Source organism: Lepeophtheirus salmonis, chromosome 2, assembly GCF_016086655.4.
Source record: "Lepeophtheirus salmonis chromosome 2, UVic_Lsal_1.4, whole genome shotgun sequence".
NCBI lineage: Eukaryota > Metazoa > Arthropoda > Copepoda > Siphonostomatoida > Caligidae > Lepeophtheirus > Lepeophtheirus salmonis.
In genome coordinates, this window is record NC_052132.2 from 27,682,606 (window position 1) to 27,708,354 (window position 25,749).

The window sequence follows — 25,749 nt, forward strand, 5'->3', positions numbered from 1 at the left end:
TCAAAATAATTTGAAAGAAAATTGCACTACCTCAAATAAAGTGGTAAATTCAAATTAAACTTCCAATGCCCATAAGGTGAACCTTCTGCACATTATTTAAAATATATTTAATATAAAATTAATAAACATTGCAAACCAAAAATACTAAAGTACTTCTATTTAAACAATACTTTTTGTATTTCTGTCTTGTGCTAAGATACATAAACCCTGTTCACTATTAACTAAGCATTCAACGTCCAACTGAACATGACTAAACAAAAAAAAACATATGACGTAATTGACCCTTGTTACTATATTGTTATTTAAAAAAAAAGTAAATTGTCCTGCAGTTCTAAGATATAAGGCACACACTAATAATTAGGACCTCTACAGAAAGATAAACTTTGCTTTATTAATAGAGCTTCTTTATTTGAACCAACCTTCGGAAGAATAATTTTTCCCAAAATCGTTTATTAGTTTACTTTAGATAAACGAACAAAATCAAGTACTCAAGTATTTGAAGCTCAAGTTTCTGCAGGTCCCAGCTACCAAGTAGACAATTTACAACTGAGATGTCTCATCTCTAATGACAAATATAGTACATAAAAACAATCATGAACAAAAATCTAAAAATAGATAAAATCCCAATATTTGTTTTTACTTCATATAGACATACAGGCCAATATTTCATACAGATCTTTGGATCAATTATGAGCATTCAAATTTGTGGGATAAGTTAAAGTACTTGGGCTATAATTTGTAACCTCCATTTGATTTAAGGCACTTATATTGACTCCAATATAGTCCCTTTCAAATGAAATATGTCAATTTCTCGTTATTTTATTGTGAGGATCAGTTTAAGTTACTTTAAGTGCAATGTGTGACGCCTCAAATGTGTTAATAAGAATAATTTGTTCATAGAAATGTATGATAATTCGAAAAAGAACACAAATGAAATCCAAACTCAATTTTGAGCAAAATCAATCTAACTTTTCCTTTTGCATTGCCCACAAATTGAGAGGAAATCCTGAGGGCTTCTTCGCCAACAAATAATTGATGCCCTGAAGGATACAGTCAATGTCCCAGACCTGCATCAAGACTGTCTGTAAGGACTTCTGGAAGAGATTGAAACTGCCCTCTAGACTTTTTTTTATAGATCCGAATTTATTCGGTCCAGTCCAGTGTTATGTCTGCTCCTATCAGTCTGCAACACTGTCTGTCCTTTGAACTGTCAGTACGAAAACTGATTAGATAAGGAAAAAATAAAGTTTAGTGACGTCATCAAGAACCAAACTTAATAAGCTTTAGTTCCTGCATGTTTTTGTTCTTTTGAGTCATTTCCATGACAAAAAACAGGCATTAAAAGAACTGAATTTATTGGATGATGTGAAAATCTTGGGAATTACATGGGCTCTAATAGCGCATTCCTTCTCAGCCTCAGGGCAAAGAATGGAGGATACCCTAACCGCGTATAGGGATATATTAGGAGAATATTTCGGTCAAACGGTTTATAACTCATTCAATAGGTAACTTCTATATACTGTAAATATTATTCCGCTACAGCTCTAACAATAGTTTCTAAATTTCAAGTGTTGATACTTTCTTTCTTTTGAGTGGACTTCTTGTGTCCTATCTCACAATTAAAGAGCTCGAACGAAATAACGGAAACATCAATTGGTTTCTTTACTATTTTCATCGCTATGTGCGAATTACATAAGTTTATGACATCATTGTTTTCATGTTTGCCTCAGTGCTTCGACATTTAGGATCAACAAACAAAATCATTCAAATGACTGTTGATTCTTGTCGAGAAAATTCCTGGGAAAACCTTTTATACATCGAAAATCTTGTAAGTCAAAATTTCCGTTGCATAGGACAAGGATGGTACTTGAATTGTGACATGCAAATGTTCCTCATTACTCCCCTCATATTGTACCCTCTCTACAGATGGGAAAAAATAGGATATCTCATAGGTGCGATCATCATCCTGGGCTCAACTGGGCTTCTTGCATCATTCCACTACATTAAACGTGACTTATGGGGAGCGACTATGTTTGGGTCAGACCTTGATTTTTTTAAAGGAAACTATACTCAGCCATAGATGCGAGTCCAACCTTATCCGTTCTGAATATTTTTGGGATATATACTTTTCAAGTAAGGAATCGAATAATTTTTTTGATATACCATAAATATTATTTAACACAACTCCTTCATAATTTCATTAAACTTATTACTATTTTTAATTCGACAATTAGTTTACTTGATTAAAAGGAATATTTGTTATTTTTTATAATATTTTATAATAGTAGAATACTCACCAAATATCAAACGTCGGAATCAAATAATTAGGAAAACGTTTTATACAATATTTTGTTTGTCATTATGTACAACCAAATTCTTTTAAACTTTAGCTGTACAACTTTATAACTGTTAGTTTTGGGGATCCGCCTTTCATAGAATTTAAAAAAAATGTTGTGCAATTCTTAATCAAACAAACTCTGTCATAAAAAGTTATTTCACCTCTTGATACACTTTAAAACTATAAATGTTTTTATTTGTGAAAAAGAGGGTCATACAATATATACAGAATTGAAAAGAGATAAATAGATTAAGATAAGAACATTGAATGAAGTATAATTTCTTGGAGCTGTGACTATTTGAAATATTGACAAATGGATATTGTTATCAGTTGACTGAGTATTTTTTTATTTTTTTGGAGTAAATCACAATTTACAAACTTTTTTATCATTTTAACCCTGCGTTAATGAACATCTTTTTATTGAAGTAGTTAGTTAATTTGGGTTAAACGTTAACCCAAAAATTAATAGAATCCTATTTATCGATACACAGTAGACATATACTCAATATTACCCTATTAATCATAACTGCAACGAACATTTGGTCCTGCGAAATGGCCTCACTAACTTTGATAAGATTGAGTGTAACTTATAGGATAACTGCTGATATTACATTTGTTGCAACGCATATCCTTTGAATATAACAAGAGGCTTGAGAGGGGCAAAAAACTCTTGAACGCGAGGAAACGAAGTCCAGCCCACATTGTAGTATTTTCAGATGAGAAGACTTTCACGGTGGATCTGGTATTTAAACGGCAAAATGACCGGGTATTGACATTCCCCGATGTATTTCTGGATGAATCCGCCAGCTACTTAACCACCACAATGCATGCCACGTCCGTGATGATGATGAACATTAAAAAAACAATAAATCAGCTGTAATTAGACAATTCCTACCAACTATGGAATTAATATTCAATAATTGATGTGAATTATTCACAACTTAATGAAACCTCATTCCATTCAAACAATCAACGTTCAGGATACTGATAAAAAAAATAGTACAACAATATACACTGCATATATTTGTGCTAGGGAAATTATGTATACTATTTACTAATAATATGTTCGTATTGGTTTTTTAAGCAAATTATAATCATATTAAGAATGAAAAATGTTTTTTAAGTCAAACAAATTAAATTGCTGGTTTATATTGCAGTTACGTCCTTTCGCACAATTTGACAGGAGCATTGGATTGATAGACTATCAAATTGAACAAGACCTAAGATGGACATTAATATCAGTGGAAGAGCAAGGAACTGTAAAACAGTATACACCAAATAAGGTTCAGCAGACTTTGAATCCATTTGTATGTATGTTCCAAGACACAGCAAATACATGTGCTTTTTTCAAACGACCTTCATTATGATCATTCAAGAAATACACTGTATTTCTTGTACTTACTGTACATCATTAATGTAATCTTTATCTCTTAAGATAACCTGTAAAAGTGTTTCCAGTAGTTGGCCACTATGAAGGTCATCATTGAGTCCACATTTGGGTGTGGAGTTTTGTTGGGATCCCTTTACAATGTGCCCCACAAAGTCAAGCAAGTTCTGGTGAGGAAGGAGCCATATCTTTTGGGACCAGAATACAGCCTTGCTATTGGCGTATAACTTTTGGAACTAGGCGAGAGAGCGGCACACGCAGTTACCCTCACAGCAGTTGGCCTTCAGCTATAGAAAGATGATGTACTATATTACTAACATTGTAAAAGTGGACCAGCCATTAAGGAGAAAACAATGGACACAGAAAGTGTATGTGGTTTTTTTCTTAAAACTTCCTGCAAATTAATTGAAGATGATGCACATAAGCGAATCTTTTGTTTAACAAAAAATCGTTGCATAAGATATGTCCAAAGACCGTGACAAAATAATAAGTATTGAAACATTTCTTAACGCACAAATTACAGCTTTAGATGATGTACAGGAGCATATTCTAGTAATGCTGTTACAAATACACCTGGCATTTCCTAATTTTTATAGTATATTTAATACAGTATCCCATGCCTTTAAATCCAATATTTGCTTTATCAATAAAACACCAATAAGAAAAATATTTGATTATTTCTTATCGTAGATACAGGAAAAAATAGTTTTTCTAAGTCGTTATTAGTTAAATAGTATTGATAAAGGTTAGAACATGAAGATTATTGTTCATCTCTGCCTTTTCTTATTTCTCTTGGTTCCTCCTCTCAAGGCATACTATAATTCATCAAGAAATCTACAATATATTCTTTATTCGAAACTAGCAAGGGATCAAAAATATAACTTCCTCACTGAAAATCATGAAATATCTCTCAAATGTCGCAAAGCAACTAAGAACCTCGGACAATCCCTTGGAAAAGTATGGGCCATCCGTATGATGGATGCTACAGCTAAAATCCCGAGCGGTATCTTTTCAGGAAATTCAAATAACTTTGGAGATCGAAAGGCCTGTAGCCGAATCCATAGCCGTCAAAATGACAAAGAAAACGGGAGATATTATCTTGTAGAGTTTGCAGGAAAAATATCGGCAAATGGCATAGCAACTTTTTTGATGGAAATAGGAAATTATCAGCATGGTTTCTGTCTACCTCAGGCTTGCAGTCCAAAAGATATAAGCATCGGACTTCAAACCTTTACTGGATTTAATGTAAAAATCATTATTGATGACTATCATGAGCATTCTCTCGAGTTTGAGGCACTAGAAATTGCGTTTACAACTCTTATAGTATTTATTTTGGTTTTTGTCCTTGCTGGAACAATATGTGAACTGTACTCTAGTCTTTTAAAAATAGAATTTGATCGTGAAATTTTTCAATTTCTTCAACTATTTTCAATCATTTCCAGTACAAAGGATCTTTTCAGCATGCCCCAAAAAACAGTCAATAATAAAAAAAGACTAAATTCGTTGGATGGTATGAGATTCTTGTCAATTACATGGGTTTTAATTGGACATTCCTTTTCGGCATCAGGACAAAGAATCGAAGATATTTTTACTGCGTATAAGGATATATTAGGAGAATATTTTGGTCAAACGGTTTTTAACGCATTCAATAGGTAAAATCTGAAGCATTTATTTAACCTAATCTCTAACAAAAATTGACATTTCTAGTGTTGATACTTTCTTCCTTTTGAGTGGACTTCTAGTGTCCTATCTCACGATCAAAGAGCTCGAACGAAATAATGGAACCATCAATTGGTTTCTTTACTATTTTCATCGCTATGTACGAATTACATTAGTTTATGCCATCATTGTTTTCATGTTTGCCTCAGTGCTTCGACATTTAGGACCAACAAACAAAATAATTCAAGAGTCTGTAGATGCCTGTCAAAAACACTCCTGGGAAAATCTTTTATACATCGAAAATCTTGTAAGTCAAGATTTCCATTGCATTGGACAAGGATGGTACTTGAATTGTGACATGCAAATGTTTCTCATTACTCCCCTCATATTATACCCTCTCTACAGATGGGAAAGAATAGGATATACCATAGGTGCAATCATCATCCTGGGTTCAACTGGGCTTCTTGCATTAATCCATTATATTAAACGAGATGTTTGGGCAGCAACCATATTCGGCTCAGATGATGATTTTTTTGATCAGAACTATACTCAGCCATGGATGCGAATCCAGCCTTATATGGTTGGAATATTTTTAGGATACATACTTTTCAAGTAAGGAATCGAAAATGTGTTTTTGTGTTTCGAACAAAATATTATTGAACCATGGGAAAAAATTGATGCTTTTGTAATCTTTGAAAAGTATAATGATGTACTAAATATTTTTCAACTAAACGTACCAATTCATAAATATTTACTTTGAAGTTAAGCCTATTAGTGGGAATCAGGCAAACGTTACAAAAGATTAAGATGTTAGAAATTTGATGTGCATCCCAGTATTTACAAAAATATATTATTTTGAAAGGGAATTTGAAATCTTGGGAACCAAAAATCTCGATTATAATTTTCTAAATATGTATTTTTTCATTTAGCACTCTGTAAAACCAAATTGAATAAAAATTCTAAAAGTGGTATATGTACAGAACCGAGGTGGGCGTTCTGCTAATAACTTTTGCTATTTAGTGGATTAGCCAAGTGATGAATTTGCGAATGCCCAAAATGTAAAAAATTTTAATGCTTAATTTAGCATTTATAAAATGCACATTTGAGGAGGGAATTGGGATTGTGGAGCATAAGGGTAAATCCATATCTGGATTAACTCTACATGAGCTCCACATTTTTATGATGTTTACAATCAAAAAGGAAAAGACAGAAAAAAAATGATAAGGGCCCTATACTCTCAACATAACAAAAGTAAATTAAGTACAGAATAGTTTAGAGTCTTTAATTCACACCAAGAGTGTTTCACGATAAGCGGAGCCACTCGAGTTATAGTTTTATATGTTTTTAGAACACACATAATTATGTTTCCAGGCATATTCCCCTCTTATGGCTGTATCTTTTATCTGAGCCTGCTGCCTCTTACTGACATAATACCTCTAAGACATTTGTACGTGTCTGTGTAAGGCATTTGTTGAGAGGATATCAATTTTTCATGCTTTCTTGCTAAGTATTGATGCGAAAAAAGGACACATGTTCTTGGCTTCACTCAATTCTGAAGGGAACAGGCTCTCTTTGTTTGACAAGAAATCAAATGACTTTTTTTCAAGTCTGATAATATTCCTGTAGAAACTTATAAAAGGTCTAAAGCAAATACATGAAAAGTTACTCAATTTTTGGTTCTTTTTTTTCCGATTTTGTTTTGTTTTCAATACTGCGATTGGAAACAAAAACAAAAAATTCAAAAAAACAAAAACATTCTAAAACCTCTTTTGTGTTACTACGTGTGACATTTATAATAGTGTATTTTTTTCTGTTTCAGAACGAAGAGTTCCTGCCGGATTCCGAAATATGGAGTTGCAATAGGATGGATTCTTGCAATTGCAGTTGGTTATTCTTGCATATATGAGCTTCATTTAAACGAACACTTTCTGGATAACAGCTATTTAAGTATACCACTACCAGTAAGAATTGTCTATGGATCTCTTCATAGATTAGGATGGGGCCTAGCTGTGGGATGGGTAATTTTTGCCTGCGAGAATGGATATGGAGGCATAATAAATGAGTTTTTATCATGGAACTTCTTCAAGCCCTGGTCTAAACTAACTTTCCTTATATATCTAACGCATATGGTCGTCACAGATCTTATTTTTGACAATATGACTTTTTCCACTCGATATTCTCCAATGTCTCTATTGATTTTAACTTTGGGGATTTTAAACGTCAGCACAATTTTTGCTGCATTACTCTATATATTTTTTGAAGTGCCGTTTGCCAAGTTGGAAAAGTATTTAATATCAAAGATTTTTGCAACAAAAAAAAAAGTTAGAGCATTATAAATGTTATTTATTTGAAGCTATATTGAAAATTACGTTATGTTTAAACTAAAAAATAAATTTAATATAAAAAAAATGGGTCTATACAATTTCAGGGATTTGCTTTAAAATATTGTAAAATTATTTCTTAGTGATCATATTTATCATGGAGGACGATGAATTTGCTGCATTCTCTTTAAAAATGGAATCTATCACGTGGTTACTTGTATTGTATCTTCCGCCCAACCTTTCTTCTGAAAAGAAACAAAAAAGGGCAATTTATATATAGCCAATTCTTCATAAAAATTGCTTTCAGCTTAACAAATGCTATTTTAAATTTAACCAATCAACACTGATTACAGGAAATGAAGCAGACACATCGAGAGTTTCAACAAGATACAGTGTCAATTTTTGGTTTAGTGAAGTAATTCCGTAATAAATACATATTTATGTCACAGTAGAGATTGAAATCCAGTAGAATCGTTGTTTTTGCTATTAAAAATTGTGATTGTAATCTGTCCTATGATTACGATCATTATCACTACTAGGAGAAGCATATATTTGTGTATTGCACTACTAGCTTGTAACTTTGAGTGAGCTTTTATTTGCTATCAAAAACAACTCCAGTCACCTACCCAGTAACTGAACTGTTTTAACAAAATAAATTATTCACCAAAAAAACTGAATCTTTAAAAAAACTGATTCAACAACAGAACTCAATCCTAGATACAGATTATTCATATTTCGTACATTCAGGTAGCAGTCCACTTGAGTCTACTTTAACTATTGATTGAAAAAATTATTCTACAGCCGCTTTCCTCAGCATCATAAATCCCATATCATTTCCAAAAATACATCCCGACTGACTGGTTGTGCAGGTTTGCTTAAGTAAAAATCATCAATTAACTTGAATGAAAGCTTACATTGAAATTGGTTCAACTAGAGGACAAGTTAAAGATGTTATATCATTATTTATACGATATGAAAGTGATAGGATATAAGGAATGTTGAAATGAGCCCAATAAAAGTAAAGCGAGTCGGTATTCCTTAATACGACATTGAATTAAATGCAGTTGATACAAATGAATACCATAATGTAGTAATCAATGATTTTTTAAATGTATATTATATATATAAAAAATAGTTATATCTAATAAGTTACAATTTTTTTCTTCTTGTATTTATCAACCACTAAAAATGATGTTTTATTTCAGAAGGGTCTTGAAACCATTTTTTACTTCCATTCGTTAGGATACAAAATCCTCCAAGTGATAGGAAGATGGTTAATTGCTACAAAGATCCAAGTTGTTTCCTGAGGCACAATGAGGGAAAGTACAAGGGAAGGGTCAAAGTGAGCACAGCACAATCTATAATTTAGGATAAGCTAATGAAATATTTAGATATATTTGATATTATATATGTTATTCAGAGAAGAGTGCAGACTTTCATGGACAAGGTCCCCATCATGATCTAGTTCTATTACTCTAGAACAATCCTATTCATAGCTTCTTGATGAACAATGGACTGTTGCATATGAATGTAGTTCTTCGCAACAGACCACAGTAGTAGTATTCCGTGTCTCCTTCAAAATGCTGAGAAACCTACGTATTGAAGTTTGAACAGTTGGGATTTGATGTAAAGAGGATGAATGATATATTCTAGAAATATTTACGAGTCCTAACATGATCCTATGAATGATGATGATTGTTGTAGGATTCATTCCAGAGCTGAACTTGAAGTAGGGGAGAGTAAGAGATCCTGGAGAAGGGAGTGTGGGGCCCCAGCAAACTTGTTTATTGTGTACATGGATTTGAATTGTGAAAAGAGGAAGAGAAGAGAAAAGTGAATGATGAAATTGATGATTGTCGATGGATGAGAAGGAGTACGAGTGAATAGTGATGGATGATGAACAATATGAAGATTCATGACGGGATTTACTTCTAGTTCTTAAGATATAATATAAATCCACGAATCGGGATTCCATCCCTACTCACTATTAAAGAAATATTATGACGTCATTTCTATCTTTGAGTTTCTCTTATCTGCTCCTTTTTATGATTAGTTTTAACCAGATATCGAACTTTACACTTTTCTTCGCTCCGGCAAATGGGTATAACTTCTAAAAGTAACCATTCAGGTGATTTAGACAAGATGTATTTGTTCGTTTCTTCACTATTTATTCCAATTATAATTAGTGTTGATATCCAGTCTTCAAATGTCATCCCCCTTAATCCAGCATTTTTTGCTTGGCAGCATAAATCCGTGTAAAATTAATTAAAGTTCTTATCTTCACTCTGCCTCTTTCACACTAACTTGACCGTTTTAATGCTACATTAATTTGCTTCTTAGGGTAATTTTCAATAAGATCCATGATTTAATGTAAAGAATTTTTCTCCATCCATGCTCTATCTTATCCAGCATTTCCGGACAACACAATGACTTAAAAACTGCCTTTTTCTTTATTTAATTCTGATCCCCAAATCCAAGAGCTAACACATAATTCTCCCATAAAGCCTTTCAATTTATAAATTCTTTATATTCTATATTTTCTTCAAGATGAGGTAGAGATTTTATAAGTATTTTAATTTTTTGATTTATTTTTAAGACACTTTCTTCCTCCAAGGTTCGCTCTTCTATTTTGTTTGTTCAATAATGATGACGACTGATTATTATCTTATTTACACATCTATATTATATTATAACATTAACTATTAATCAATACATTAAATATGCAATTTCATGGTATATCCCATATTAATCATGATTCTCCTCTCCCTGTACCTAGGTCTAGAGAGAACGACGTTCTGACTTGTTTAGTAAACTACTAAAATCCCAACAATCCATAAACACCATAACTCATTCATATCCATCACTAATCATCACTCATCTCCAGTACCGACTGCTCACTGCCAGGCCCTCTCTCTAACCCCTACACAAAAACTATTAACTAGTGCAAAAACATAAACCGTATGACGTCACTAAATATCCCTCTCCAATGTGGGAAATAAATATACGGGAATGAATTTTATAGGGAAGGAAATTACTAGGAATGAAAAAACAAGGGATGAATTAGCTAGGAATGAAATTACCGGACACAGTAAAATAAAGGGTTGGACTTCGAAAATATCGCAACCTCTTTCAATGCTACTATCTCCCTCAGTAAAATTGTAATTTGTCTTAGGAGAGAATAGGATTGTAATCTCTACTTGTAGAATTCCTATGACAGATTACAATCATGATCTCTACTAGGAGAATCAACGATTTTACTGGATTTCAATCTCTACTGTGACAAATATATGTAGTGATTGCAAGATAAGTACCTTACATTAATATCAGTAACGGGATTTTCTTTTGTTTCTAATGTATTCTTCTTTTCTATTTTTTATGTTCTTTATGCTTTAAGTCTTAGAGTCAGTAATAAATTAGCACTCAGTATGTTCACAAGTGAGTTTCTTTTCGAGGTGTCGTGAAGACACTAAAATGATGACCCCAACTAAACTAATTATGACGGTGGATAGTATTCTTAAAGACTGTGAAGTGGGTGAACTTAGTCACTTGTCAGTTAAACTGCCATCTTTTACCTCCTAAGGACCGACAAGATACTTCCTTCGTATTGAAGCTCAATTTGAGTTGGCTAAAACAACTCAGGAAATTATTAAATTTAATAATGTGCTGAGTGCAATTCTGGAGAACTTATGATAAAAAAGTCCCGGATTATTCTTTAAATAAGTGCTTGAAGCGACGCCAACCTTACTTGGACTTAAAAATACTTTTAACAAGACTGTATGTACGTTCTAAGAAACAGCTTACTAACGAGTTTATAAACCTCATATCAAACAAGGACAATATCTCTGTTTTTGGAATGGAATCGAAGGCATGGGACCTCATGAATGAAATCTCCAAGGACGGGACAGATTTTAAGGAGACATTAGTGAAGCACTTGGTTTTAAATTGAATTCCCCCATCATCTCGTCGTCAACACCTCACACAAGCAATTTCTGGTTATTCCTATGAGGAATTCAAAGGTGTGTGAGAACTGAGGAGAATGTAAGTACTCTTAAACTTAGTTGTTACCTGGAAGAGGAGCGTGATATCCGTGAGGATGTAGGAGTTAATATTATCAAGATGAATGCTGACCAACGTCCGTGTTTGAAGCGTAAAAATAATACACAAGGAAGCATTTCATAAAAATGCTTCTTCAACTTAATTTTCTTTTTCCTTCACGAATAACAATAATAATAACTTGTGTATTTTCCTTAAGAGATTTGGCAGGAAATCTTTCTCCTAATATTTGTTTTGATATTTTAATTTAAAATAAAAAAACTGATAAGGCGTCCGGGTTTACCCACGGAAAAAAAAAAATCCCTTTAAATGTATTAGTTGTAATAACACTGAAAAAATTTCCCCAAATTTATATGTAAATAATAAGAAAAAATTATCAATCTTATATTCAAAGTATAAAATTATTTGTAATGTAGTCTTAAGTTACTGATTCTTTCACTAAAGCAGATAATCCTATAATATTTTTAGCTGATACTGGTACTGAACGCCCTTTGACTGCCTTTTCCAAATCCATTTAGATTGTAGATTCTAAAGTTAAATTATTAGCTGTAAATAACCAAGGCCTTAAAAATTATAGTAGTTTGAATCAAAGAATGGAGTTACCCAATTTGGGAACAGATGCTTGGGATTTCATCGTGTCAGATATAAATTTTGGTGTATTGGGATATGAGTTTCTGAAGCACCATGAATTTTTGGTAGATATTTATAATAATAAATTTATTAAAAAGCCGACAATGTAAATAGTATTTTAATTGAAACAGATTATCCTGCGTCTAAAGAGATGGTGTTTATACACACTGCATTAAAAAAAAACAATTCATTTTTTGGTGATTGTCTACAGAGTCTATTCTATTCTATCGAAACCTCTGGTCCATACTTGTTTTCTCTAGACCTAGGAAATTTACACCTAAAAAAGAGAAGATACTAAAGGAAGAACTTGTTAAAAAAAAGAGGAATTATAGAGCCTTTCAACTCTTGCTTGTCTTCCCCCATTTATTTGGTAAAGAAGAAAAATGGTGAATGGCAGCTCATTAAAGATTACAAATATGAAATATGGATTGAAATGAATGGGCTCAATATCCTTTGTGATGTTAGAACCAAGTCTGCAGGTTCTGTGGTGCCCAAAAATTTAGTTCCCCAATTATTCACAACGTTCCACAATGAGTCACACACGGTGAATGAAAAACACATTAAGAAAAATTCAAGGCTAGTATTTTCATACTCTAATGTCTTCCGACATAAGGAACTACATAAGCTGTTGTGATGTTTACAGTAAATCAAAGAAAATGGGATTCACCTATTTACCGTTTGAAAAAATTAAGTCCCAAACAAAAAATTCAATCATATCCACCTTGGTTTAATTTTGCCATTTCAAAAAAGCAGAGGGCAAACAATGGTTCTTACAGTGATAGACAGGGCAACAAAGTGGTAGGAATTTTATCCTGAAAACATCCTTAAACAGTTTGAAAATAACTGGTTTTGTCGATTTGACTGCCCTAAAATCCTAATAACGGACCGAGGAGGTCAGTTTGGCCATTAGTTTGGGAGAAGCTGATTAATGATTGCAATATCCAAAATATAAAGAAAACCCCATATCATCCCCAAACCAATGCTCTAAAGAGCGTGATCATCGAACATTGAAGGAGGCTATGCAATGCAAGATGTTGGAAACAGGTAGTGGTTGGGTTGATATTCTACCAGATATATTCTTGGAATTAAGAACCATTTCTAAATCTTGTCAAAATTATTCCTCTGCAGGATTAGTTTTTGTAGAAGATATTTGATCGTCTGGTTTTCTACTACATCATGAGAAGAGCGTTCTGAAACAAATAAATACGAACAATAACACTAGCAACACAAAGAAAAAATATTTCCAATTCTGCTTACAAAAAAATAATGAACGCTACTCACGTTTATGTTTTGAATCCTCCAATTAAGTCTTCCTTGGAAAATTTCTTTAGCGAACAAAAAGTTTTATTATAGAGGAGAATGGCAATACCAAATCTATTTCAATATATAACCTTAAGCCAAAAAATGGTTGATGTGTTTAGTGATTGCAATATATCTATCTTATATTAATATCAGGAAGGGGATTTTTCGGTGTTTCTAATCTATTCTTCTATTCTATTTTTTGTGTTCTTTATAATTCTATCCTAGAGTCAGTAATAAATTAGTAATTAGATGTTCAAAAGTGAGTTTCTTTTTTAGGTGTCTAAGGACACTACATATATATTAGCGGTTGTACCCACCATTGCCCTGTAATTATTTGGCGTCGACAAATAGACAAAATTGTTTTATAATCAGGTTCCTTGTCATTCACCTTTTTTAATCCTTTAGTACAACAAATTTTAAGAATAAAACACAATCATAGTAAATCGACCAAATCGAAGCTTTTATACAAGAAAGAACCAATTCTCCAGCTTAATTGAAAACTAATTCTTAATTTGTTCAAACAGCTAAAATTTAGATGAATATTTAAAAACCGGGAATTGTTGGAGAAAAGAACTGTGTCTAACCCGGAACTGCAATTTCAGTTTTTGTTATATCACTAATATATATGATATAATATATAGGGTCGTTCAGGTAAATTTGAACCATCTTTAACTTCATTCTGAATAATAAGGAATATATTTAAATCGTTTATTGAGAGGTTAATCATTAGCTTTACGTTAGCTGTGCAACTTTTAATTCAAAACAAGTATTAGCGATGAAGGAGACCCAAAGTAACGCCATCAGCAAATTGCTTGCACGGGGTACATCCCAACTTAAATCAAGAATATCATTTGGGATACAAAGAGCATTGTCTACGACGTCAACAACCCCTGGAAGGAGATATAAGGGGACATATAAAAGAAAAAGCATCATGTTCTGAAGTGATAAAAACGCACTCCTAGATTCCTTGTAGGCCTAAAATGGTCCTTGAAGATATATCCTGTCAGTCCAATTAACATTTTTGTAAAAACGCGGCAAGAAAGCCAAACAATACTCACCAGAGCTATCAACATTGACTTTAAGATTATGTCTTACCGCTTTTACGAAAAACATATCATTACAGACAAAATGAAGGCATTCAAATACTTTAAGCCCCGTATCGAGCGAATGATTAGCGAAAACGGCAAAAACATTCAATGATTTTTTTTCTTTTGTATTAATAGAACGTGTAAATAAATTTTTTTAAACTTTACGTGTTTCCGTTATTGTTTATATAATTTCTCAATTCCAGTGACGTCACCAGGAAAGACTGATCAGCTGCTGTTTTTTAATAGAAAATCAAATCAAATAAGAAGTAGAAGCAACTACCTTCTCTTCTACATACCTTGAACTAAATGATTCTTCAAAAAAATGATTCCATCAAACACCTGGAAATGGTGAGTTTCAGGATTACTTATTTACATAAAAATCCAAAAATTGGGTTTTTAAAAATATTCTTCCGATATTAGAAACATCCGTGTATAGTTAACTTCTCATCTGAATAATAGCAGTTCTTTCACATGGATATAATTTTTATAATTAAGAGTTGGTTATGAGTCACTTATGACAGGTTTTACTCCATCAAATGGCTATAGATGAACACGGTAGCAGTCTATGTATGTATTGTTCTATTTAGAGAGATCTTTTAAGTTTGGAAAATTTTCAATGACTGGAACGAGATGCTACGTGGGGCGTGAGTTTATATTTATTGCGCAATATTCTTTGAAGATTTTATTTTTTCTTTGTAAGTAGTCATTACCGATAATTATTTTAAATCCTCACATTGTACATTTATATACAGTAAACTTCATTAAATGATATTTACTTAATACAAATAAACATTCATAATACTTTATTTGATAATTTCTTATCGTACAATATATTTGTGATATAGTTTTTATAAGTCGTTATTAGTTAAATAGTATTGATATAGGTCAGAGCATGAAGATTATTATTCATCTCTGCCTTTTCTCATTTCTCTTGATTCCTCCTCTCAAGGCATACTATAATTCATCAAGAAATCTACAATATATTCTTTATTCGAAAATAGTCAGGGATCAAAAATATAACTTCCTCACTGAAAATCATGAAATATCTCTCAAATGTCGCAAAGCAATTAAGAACCTCGTTCAATCCCTTGGAAAAGTATGGGCCATCCGTATGATGGATGCTACAGCTAAAATCCCAAGTGGAATAGTTTCAGGAAATATAAATAACTTTGGAGATAGAAAGGCCTGCACTCGAATACATGGAAATGAACAAGGCTCAGAAAATGGGAGATATTATTTGATCCTTTTCACGAATAAGAAATCCAACGAGGGGGTAGAACTGTTTTTGATGGATTTAGGAAATATTCAATATGGTTTCTGTCTACCTCAGTCTTGCAGTCCAACGGATATAAGTATCGGACTTCAAACTTTAACTGGATTTAATGTAAAAATCATAATCGATGACTATCATGAGCATTCTCTCGAGTTTGAGGGACTAGAAATTGCGTTTACAACTCTTATAGTATTTATTTTGGTTTTTGTCCTTGCTGGAACAATATGTGAACTGTACTCTAGTCTTTTAAAAATAGAATTTGATCGTGAAATTTTTCAATTTCTTCAACTATTTTCAATCATTTCCAGTACAAAGGATCTTTTCAGCATGCCCCAAAAAACAGCCAATAATAAAAAAAGACTAAATTCATTGGATGGTATGAGATTCTTGTCAATTACATGGGTTCTAATAGCGCATTCCTTCTCAGCCTCAGGGCAAAGAATGGAGGATACCTTAACCGCGTATAGGGATATATTAGGAGAATATTTCGGTCAAACGGTTTATAACTCATTCAATAGGTAACTTCTATATACTGTAAATATTATTCCGCTACAGCTCTAACAATAGTTTCTAAATTTCAAGTGTTGATACTTTCTTTCTTTTGAGTGGACTTCTTGTGTCCTATCTCACAATTAAAGAGCTCGAACGAAATAACGGAAACATCAATTGGTTTCTTTACTATTTTCATCGCTATGTGCGAATTACATTAGTTTATGCCATCATTGTTTTCATGTTTGCCTCAGTGCTTCGACATTTAGGATCAACAAACAACATCATTCAAATGACTGTTGATTCTTGTCGAGAAAATTCCTGGGAAAACCTTTTATACATCGAAAATCTTGTAAGTCAAAATTTCCGTTGCATAGGACAAGGATGGTACTTGAATTGTGACATGCAAATGTTCCTCATTACTCCCCTCATATTGTACCCTCTCTACAGATGGGAAAAAATAGGATATACCATAGGTGCGATCATCATCCTGGGCTCAACTGGGCTTCTTGCATCATTCCACTACATTAAACGTGACTTATGGGGAGCGACTATGTTTGGGTCAGACCTTGATTTTTTTAAAAGAAACTATACTCAGCCATGGATGCGTATTCAACCTTATATAGTTGGTGTACTTTTAGGATATGCACTTTTCAAGTAAGTAATCAATTCATTTTTGTTTGTGTTTAATCATAAATAGTACTGGTCTGTGTAAAAAATGGATATGCAAAGAAATAAACTTTATAGACCTTCCACAATGTTTTTTCGAAGGCCCTGTACACATGCATCATTTCCCATCAAATCGCCCAAATGCTTTAACACAACTCTTGCACAATTTCATTATACTTTTTTAATCCAACAAATAGTGTACAAGATTAAAAGGAATATTTTTATTTTATAATAGTAAAATACTCAACAACTTTTAGACGTCCCAATTTTCAATTACAGTGGTACAATCTGAACAAATGATTTGGAAAACGTTTTATTTAATATTTTACTTGTTATTAAACATTATGTTCAATCAAATTCTTTTAAATCTTCAGTGGTATAACTTTATGATTGTCATTTTTGGGGAGCAGTCTTTCATAGAATAAATATAAGCTGATGTGCAATTCTGAATTATATCAAATAAATTAAATAAACTATATTATAAAAAGTTATTTCACCAGTTGATACACTTTAAAACTAGAAAAAGAAGAACAAATTTATTTCTGAAACAGAGGGCCATACAATATATAGAGAATTGAAAAGAGATAAATAAATTAAGATAAGAGTATTGAATCAAACTATGTGACTATTTGAAATATTGATAAATGGATAGTTTTATCAGGTGGCAGAGTAACTTTATTTTATTTTCTAAAACTAAATCGTAATTTACAAACTTTTCAATCATTTTCCATGAAAACATTACGATTAAGAGGTTTTTTATATTCACGTAAATTTAGCATAAAATTTAGTTATTTCAAAGAATATCTTAATGAACAATTCCTTAACTTTTGGATCTGAGTTTAGATTCTGTTTTTGTTTTTTGTTGTTGTTGCATGACTGGAAAGAACAACAAAAAATTTAAAAAAAAAAAACATTCTAAAACCTCTTTTGTGTTACTCCGTGTGACGTTTATAATAGTGTATTTTTTCTGTTTCAGAACGAAGAGTTCCTTCCGGATTCCGAAATATGGAGTTGCAATAGGATGGATTCTTGCAATTGCAGTTGGTTATTCTTGCATATATGAGCTTCATTTAAACGAACACTTTCTGAATAACAGCTATTTAAGTATACCACTACCAGTAAGAATTGTCTATGGATCTCTTCATAGATTAGGATGGGGCCTAGCTGTGGGATGGGTCATCTTTGCCTGTGAGAATGGATATGGAGGCATAATAAATGAGTTTTTATCATGGAACTTCTTCAAACCCTGGTCTAAACTAACTTTCCTTATATATCTAACGCATATGGTCGTCACAGATCTTATTTTTGACAATATGACTTTCGCCTCTCGATTTTCTCCAATGTCTTTATTGATTACGATTTTATGGATTTTAAACATAAGTGCAATTTTTGCTGCATTACTATATGTATTTTTTTGAAGTGCCGTTGTCCAAGTTGGAAAAATATTTAGTATCAAAGATTTTTCTAAGAAAAAATTTAAATTAATCATAACATTTGAGCTAAATTTTATATATAAAAATATTTTTAAGTGATTAAGTTTTCATATGAAATTGAGAAATTGGATCAAAACTTCTTTAATTTTGATGGGTATTATTTTGCTACAGAGGTTTTGGTTACTCTTGTCTGTAAGGGGCTGTAATGCACTTCTTGATATTATAGGCAGTCTGGATGGAGATGTCACCGGTCTTTGGAGCTTCTTAGCACTGACATGGATTTTTTGTTTATTTTCGTTTCAGCTGTCATTTGGTGGTTCCGAAGTGAAGCCTCGTAATTAAAAACAACAAGGTTTAAATCAAAATAAAATGCTTAGTTTTGAGGTATGGGTCCCACTATAAAAGTAATAAATTATTGGAATTAAGGAAACTAAAGTACAAGTACCAATGTACTTTGCCCCATCCCTGCTGTTTTTACGATACTTTGTTATCAGGTTTTGTGCACTCTTCATCAACATAATTCTTAAATCTCTCATGATGTTCAAACTTGATGTCGTCACGGGGAAAAAATGTGCCCCTCCCCTCCCGTCCCAATGGATTATTGAAGTCGAAAAAAAGGGATGGCAGAAGGACTCCTCGGGGCGGGGGGCTTAGCCTCCAAAATTATCAACACCGTTATATAATTATTTATAACAATAGGTTTATTTTATTTTCGATATATGCTAGCAGAAGGTGAGCAAGTTGCAGGGGTGAATAGAGAGAAATAGAAACAAAGAATGAAGGTAAAAGAAAAGAGACAGAGTATGTAGAAAGATACAAAGGGGAGAGACAGACAGATATAGAAAGAGAGAAGGAAAATGATGTTTTATTTTGGTCAAAAAAGCATTTTATGACCTCTGGTGCCCAAAAAAAGTATAATAGGAACATGCTTAGTTATTTTACACGCCTACTTGCTAAATTTCAGGCTGCTTTGCTCTACTATTTTGGATATCAATTGTGATAACACCAAAAATAGACTTATAAATAAATATAAGATTGGAGAAACGTTTTTTTAAGGGACAAATAGTATGTTGAATGATAATGCTGTTACCATAATTTCAAGTCTATATGTATAACTTCTCAAAGGTATCAGCCTTGAGTTAACAAAGAATTAAAAAGTGTAAAGCATTAAAATAATTAACAGAAGATTACGATGAAATTCAAATTTATAAGATTTAGCAAAAAATGGGTCTAATTGTACATATTATGTATTAAGAAGAAGTGACCTTGTCTGGCTTTTCGGCATTTTACAGACATATGTGACGACTTAAGTCCCTGCTCTGCCTAGTTCTAAGTAAATTAGGTAATTATTTTAAATGATTTTTGTTACATATTTCTTGAGTGTAGACAAATGTATAGATTAGTTTTTTTAAATATTTTAACTTGATTGAATGAATGCTTAATCATTCATGTTTTTTTAGGACAAGATACCATAAAAAAATATAGAACAATGAAAAGATAAATAAATAAAAGTATCATTTTAGCTTTAAAATATTGGATTACAATATTTATACACACGTATTGCATAATTTACAGGAAACAATTGTATTTGGAGTTTAATGTCTGAAAACTTCATACAGTGAGTGGAATTGTCAGAAGAAGCTATATTTTTGTTACTCGTTCATTTTTTTATAATAATAATAATTGACATTTGTATACGATTGAAAGAATATTAAAAATGTTTATCATATCTTGATAACAACAACCGTTTTACCCTAATATATGAATTGATAGTAGAGAGTAAATAGACTCTAAGAACTCCTAAAAGTCTCATTAGTCTGGATTGAATTTTTCAATTGAGTATAAGCAAACTAAAAAATATACATTATCCGCAAGGTAGTGTGACTTTATTTAGACTCGTCTAATATAAGAACAGACGTCTTTAGGGCTCTGGTGTCTATTCTATATGCGATAAGGATTATTACTCAGGTCAACATAAAATTAAGATCAGAAATAATTTTGAGTGGATATTACGGAATTTTGAGGCTGACTCCAAATCTATCTTTATATTTCTTCTAGCACAGTTTTTAAGAGGAAGCAAATTTTGTTTTTTTATAAGTTTCCGTATTTATTTGAGGTAATTCAATAAATTTGATAAAGCCTTATTATATTGAAATGATCTTTTTCTAAATACAAATGGATCTACAAGTCTCAAAAATTGTACCATCGTGCCCAGGTCATGCACAAAACCATGGGCGCATCAACATGTATGTTCGGGCTGTTCAAATGGATGAGGGGATGGTCTTAACAAAAAAAAATCTTCAATACAATTTGCTGTACCCAGGATATGGAGGGAGCCAAAAAATAATTATGATGAGTGTTATTTGTGTTGTGTGAACTTAATGTGGTTTTCTGCCACGAGCCAGTACCTGATTGAATATCCAAACATGGAGATGGTACTTACGCCATTAAAACATGACATGTCAAGTCCTGAAGGTGCAACTTGTGTTTCCAGACCATCTGCAGATACAGATTACACTTACAAAGGTGCAAGTTTAGAGTCTACACTCCTCATCCAAGAACAGTTGAATGATCTCGTTAGAAACTTGTACCTGTCTAAAGAAAAGTCTGAACTTCTTGCTAAAAGACTGAAGGAGAACAATTTACTCCCACACAATGTTCATGTTAGCTATTATCGAAAGCAGAATCTTGATTTAACTGCATTCCTTTGAGTTGACTGTCCTCTGTGATACTGCTGTGACGTCAATGGCCTGTTTACAGCCATGTCCCATACTTATGGGACATCTGACTGATCCACTACACAAGGATTTTGGAATGAAAGCATGATGACGGACAATTGTTGGATGCTGTATTGTGTATTTTACACGTAAGGTCACGAGGTCAATATTTTAACCTAAAAAAAATGAAATATGTCCATTTTCAATTTCACTCCAATTTTGATAAGGTAATTTGTAATATAGCATATGCATACATTAAGTTTTTATAGATGCATTCGATTCCACTTTATTACTTCAAGCTATAAACCAATCACATATATTGTAAAAACTCGAATATAATACTTAGTGTATATATTCAGAAATATCCTCTACCTACGAACATATTGCCATCTGTAGTATTTATGTGGAATAGAATGCATCCCTAAAAAATTGGGATCTCCATATAGGCATGCAGGCCAATATTTCATTGACATATTTGGGTCAATTAAAACCCTTATATTCAAATTTGGGAGATAAGTTAAGGTACTTAGGTTATAGTTTATAACCCTTATTTAATTTAATACATTCATACTGGCTCCAATATGGGCTCTTTCAAATAAAATCTATCAATTGTACATTATTTTATGTTGACAATCCTTTTGAGCTACTTTTAATGCTAACTGCGAAGCCTTCAATGCATTAATAAGAATAGTTTGCTGATATAAATTTACAATAATGCGAGAAAGGAAATAAATAAATTAACACTCAATTTCGAACAAAATAATTCTAACTTGATTTTGCGTTGACAAGCCACGAATACTCCTTATTTCTGGCATTATGCAGTCAGTAACATGAAGTCAAAGTAATATGGGGCACTAATATTATGCAAATGAAAAATACATCTGAATAGAATTAGTTTATATTTATAATAGTATATAATTGTTTAATATTAGTATATTAATATGTATTTTAAAGCCATTATTTTTTTTAAGTCTTTAAAATATTACTAATCCTAATCTAATGCATATTATAACGTTGTTTTCTTACTCAGTGATAAAGTGGTACTTGGTCAAATACTTTAGCTTTGACATTTTAATTAATACAAAGATTAATTTTACATTTATGATGGCATTTTTTATTAATAAAAATATTTTTTTTTAAATACTTTATATGAACAATTAACAAGTCTATCTCCATTGCCATCTTTAATAATTATAAGTTTACTGATTTTATCATTGCAGTATTCATTTCAAGACGTTTTTAACATATTATATATATATTATTTAACACAATGAGCATCATACTTCTCAATTTTAAAAATACCTAATATAACCCCCTAAATAATCAAAATATTAGCTTTACGATTAGATGGTTGAGGTGTAATTTATAATTTGGGTATAAATTTTGGAATAAAATCATGTCCCCCATAATTTAGGTCTTGATCGATATAAGATTTTTAAAACTTAATACTTCAGCCAGAAAAGATGAATCACCATAATGATAATTTCTTGATTATCATTTTATTTTCTTTAATAAAATCAAACTTTTCTATCATTTTCAATGAAAATAGTTACCATTAAGAATGTTTTTATATTCACATAAATTTGTTTAGATTCTGTTTTTGTTTTTTTTGTAGAATGATTGGAAACAATAACAAAAATAAAAAATAAAACATTTTAAACCCTCTTTTGTGTTACTACGAGTTATGTTCATAATAGTGTATTTTTCCTGTTTTGGAACGAAGAGTTCCTTCCAGATTTTCAAAATATGGAGTTACAATAGGATGGATTTTGGTATTTGCAGTCGGCTATATGAACTTCATTTAAACGAACACTTTCTGAATAACAGCTATTTAACTATACCACTACCAGCAATAATTGTCTATGGATCTCTTCATAGATTAGGATGGGGCCTAGCTGTGGGATGGGTAATTTTTGCCTGCGAGAATGGATATGGAGGCATAATAAATGAGTTTTTATCATGGAACTTCTTCAAGCCCTGGTCTAAACTAACTTTCCTTATATATCTAACTCATATGGTCGTCACAGATCTTATTTTTGACAATATGACTTTTTCCACTCGATATTCTCCAATGTCTCTATTGATTTTAACTTTGGGGATTTTAAACGTCAGCACAATTTTTGCTGCATTACTCTATATATTTTTGTGAAGTGCCGTTTGCCAAGTTGGAAAAGTATTTAATATCAAAGATTTTTGCAACAAAAAAAAGTTAGTGCATTATATTTATTATATTATTTATTTGAAGCCATATTGAAGATTATGTTAAGTCTAAACTAAAAGATAAATTTATTATTGAAAAAAAAAAAAAAAATAGGATTTATACAATGTCAGGGATTTGCTTTAAGATATGGTAAAATTTATCGGTGTTATTTCTTTATGATTGGATTTGAAATGAGGGATTTTATTTATACGTGAGTACAATGAATTTGCTGTGTTTTCTTTAAAAATGAAATCTACTACATCTGTATTGTATCCTGCACCCAACCTTTCCTCCAAAAATAAACAGAAAAAAGACTCCAAATCAGTCCATATGAAGCCAATTCTTCAAGGAATTGTTCACAGCTTAAAAGTTGCTAATTGAAGAGTTTAGTAAAAGAAGTTCCTAGGGTACATAATACTGGTTTTGAGATATATGGCTTTGAAGTCTTTGAAAATGCTCACAAATCGTATATAATGAACTTCAGTTTTGCAAGCTTCACACCATGTGCACAATAGAAATATATAAGGACACATTTTTCAATAAATTACTTTTTGACTTTTACAAATCAATAGTCAATAATTAGCTTTGTCAGAACTTTTAGCTCTACAAATACATCAAGATCATGAAAACACAAGCATTTAGTGAATTTTGGAAGGTAGGCTATCTTTAATCCTGTTTCTATTCAAAAATTTGCCATCATGACTAAAAATTATTTTTACTTAAAAATATCAATAAAAATAACAATATAATTTCCTTCATTTCAACCAAAAACAAACTTTTTGGCAAACAAAGAAACAGACATTGAAACAAATGAATGGAGAAATAAACAAGCGTTCATTCTATTAATGTTTGTTATGAGTATTGATAGATTTACTCATACTCGTCCACCTGTTTGCTGTCGTCGCTTATTCCTCTCAAGTTTTCATAAAAAGTTACTGAGTCTGGAAGGTAAACATGGTTCGGGAGGGTTTTAACATCTCCGAGCTTTGCATCCTTAAGTGTAAAGAAGTTAAAGTAGGCACCTTTCAGATTCCATTGGGAAACTGCATTCTTGATGATGCTTCAGGATTGGTTCAAGAACATTTGTGCGAATATTCGCGCTACGCAAACACTGATTGGTTGTCTTTGACACATAAAAACTTATAATTCTACATGGCGGCTCTTTTACTACAAAGGTACTCATGTGAATATGGAAATGAGTCTATTTGACCCTTTGTTACTTAAATTTTGTAATAAAACCACTTGGAAATTAAAAAGTACAATCTAAAAACTTCAAAAATGCAATAATTTCATTTTCGCCAAAATGTAACATGTAAATGTAACTTTTACTATGTTCTTCATTTTAAGTTCAACCAATCATCACTGATTATGGGAAAAGAAGCAGAAAAATCGAAAGAAATATAAGAAAACTAATATTCTAGTCATATTAATGAAATAGTGGAGGCGTGTACCTTTATACAAAGATCACTTTTTTTTTGTTATTGGTCTCTTACTACGTTGTTACCTTTATTGAATCACGCAACCTATACTTAAAATAAAAAAAAAAAAAAGGCCTAAAATCAAACTGTAGTTGGCCAAATTAGTCAATCACACCAACTCCCATTTATCTGTTATATACTTCGAGACTATCACTATCATATTATTTCTTCACCATTTTTAAAATGAGTTACATTTTATTAAAATCTACATAGTATATTATTTGCTATTGTATTATAATATTGCTTAGTAATATTTTATTAAAAGAGTAGTTTGTTTCTATGACGAAATAGCTCAAATTTCTTCATTGAAATAATATAAGACCAATAGATATATTCTATAAATGACGAGGGATCAACAAGAAATTGTATTCCTCTTCTTTATAATTTTTTTTTACACACTTCTATTTATTAATTTTCAATAAGTTTCAATATAATTAGTAATTTGAACGTTTTATTCATTCAATTTTGTTTAATAAAAAATTGCTACAACACGTTGGCTACAGATGACACATATATTCGTCAAACTTACAATATAAAAAATACATGAGCAATTAAAATGATGCATTTATTTGATAGACAAGAATAAATTCGTCTTCCGTATTGACAAAAACCAAATAATTTTACTGAACGAAAGACAAACATATTCCTCAGCATAAAAGAAATTAAGGAATTAGGGAGTGAGTAAAATTATATGGTGTTCATGGTGATTATT

The 25,749-nt window shown here is 31.7% G+C and overlaps 3 protein-coding genes across 4 annotated transcripts in view; 2 read left to right on the plus strand and 1 right to left on the minus strand.

Moving 5' to 3' along the window:
* Lmpt (four and a half LIM domains protein limpet) overlaps positions 1 to 25,749 on the minus strand; it is a 92,753-nt gene that overhangs the window by 59,655 nt on the left and 7,349 nt on the right. The window lies entirely within an intron of this gene.
* Positions 2,686 to 8,744, plus strand: LOC121132666 (nose resistant to fluoxetine protein 6). The gene is made up of 3 exons (XM_040728092.2): positions 2,686 to 5,377; positions 5,433 to 5,996; positions 7,204 to 8,744. Exons 1-3 carry the CDS (start codon positions 4,479 to 4,481, stop codon positions 7,718 to 7,720), a joined length of 1,980 nt encoding a protein of 659 aa, XP_040584026.1. The 5' UTR covers positions 2,686 to 4,478; the 3' UTR covers positions 7,721 to 8,744.
* Positions 13,853 to 18,741, plus strand: LOC121132667 (nose resistant to fluoxetine protein 6). The gene is made up of 3 exons (XM_040728093.2): positions 13,853 to 16,569; positions 16,634 to 17,197; positions 18,186 to 18,741. Exons 1-3 carry the CDS (start codon positions 15,671 to 15,673, stop codon positions 18,625 to 18,627), a joined length of 1,905 nt encoding a protein of 634 aa, XP_040584027.1. The 5' UTR covers positions 13,853 to 15,670; the 3' UTR covers positions 18,628 to 18,741.

Bases quoted from the DNA above. Each gene is read 5' to 3' on its own strand.
- LOC121132666 (XM_040728092.2), top strand. From the start codon at position 4,479: ATGAAGATTATTGTTCATCTCTGCCTTTTCTTATTTCTCTTGGTTCCT. The intron at 5,378-5,432 runs GTAAAATCTGAA...TGACATTTCTAG, and splicing joins GTTTTTAACGCATTCAATAG to TGTTGATACTTTCTTCCTTT. The intron at 5,997-7,203 runs GTAAGGAATCGA...TTTCTGTTTCAG, and splicing joins TTAGGATACATACTTTTCAA to AACGAAGAGTTCCTGCCGGA.
- LOC121132667 (XM_040728093.2), top strand. From the start codon at position 15,671: ATGAAGATTATTATTCATCTCTGCCTTTTCTCATTTCTCTTGATTCCT. The intron at 16,570-16,633 runs GTAACTTCTATA...CTAAATTTCAAG, and splicing joins GTTTATAACTCATTCAATAG to TGTTGATACTTTCTTTCTTT. The intron at 17,198-18,185 runs GTAAGTAATCAA...TTTCTGTTTCAG, and splicing joins TTAGGATATGCACTTTTCAA to AACGAAGAGTTCCTTCCGGA.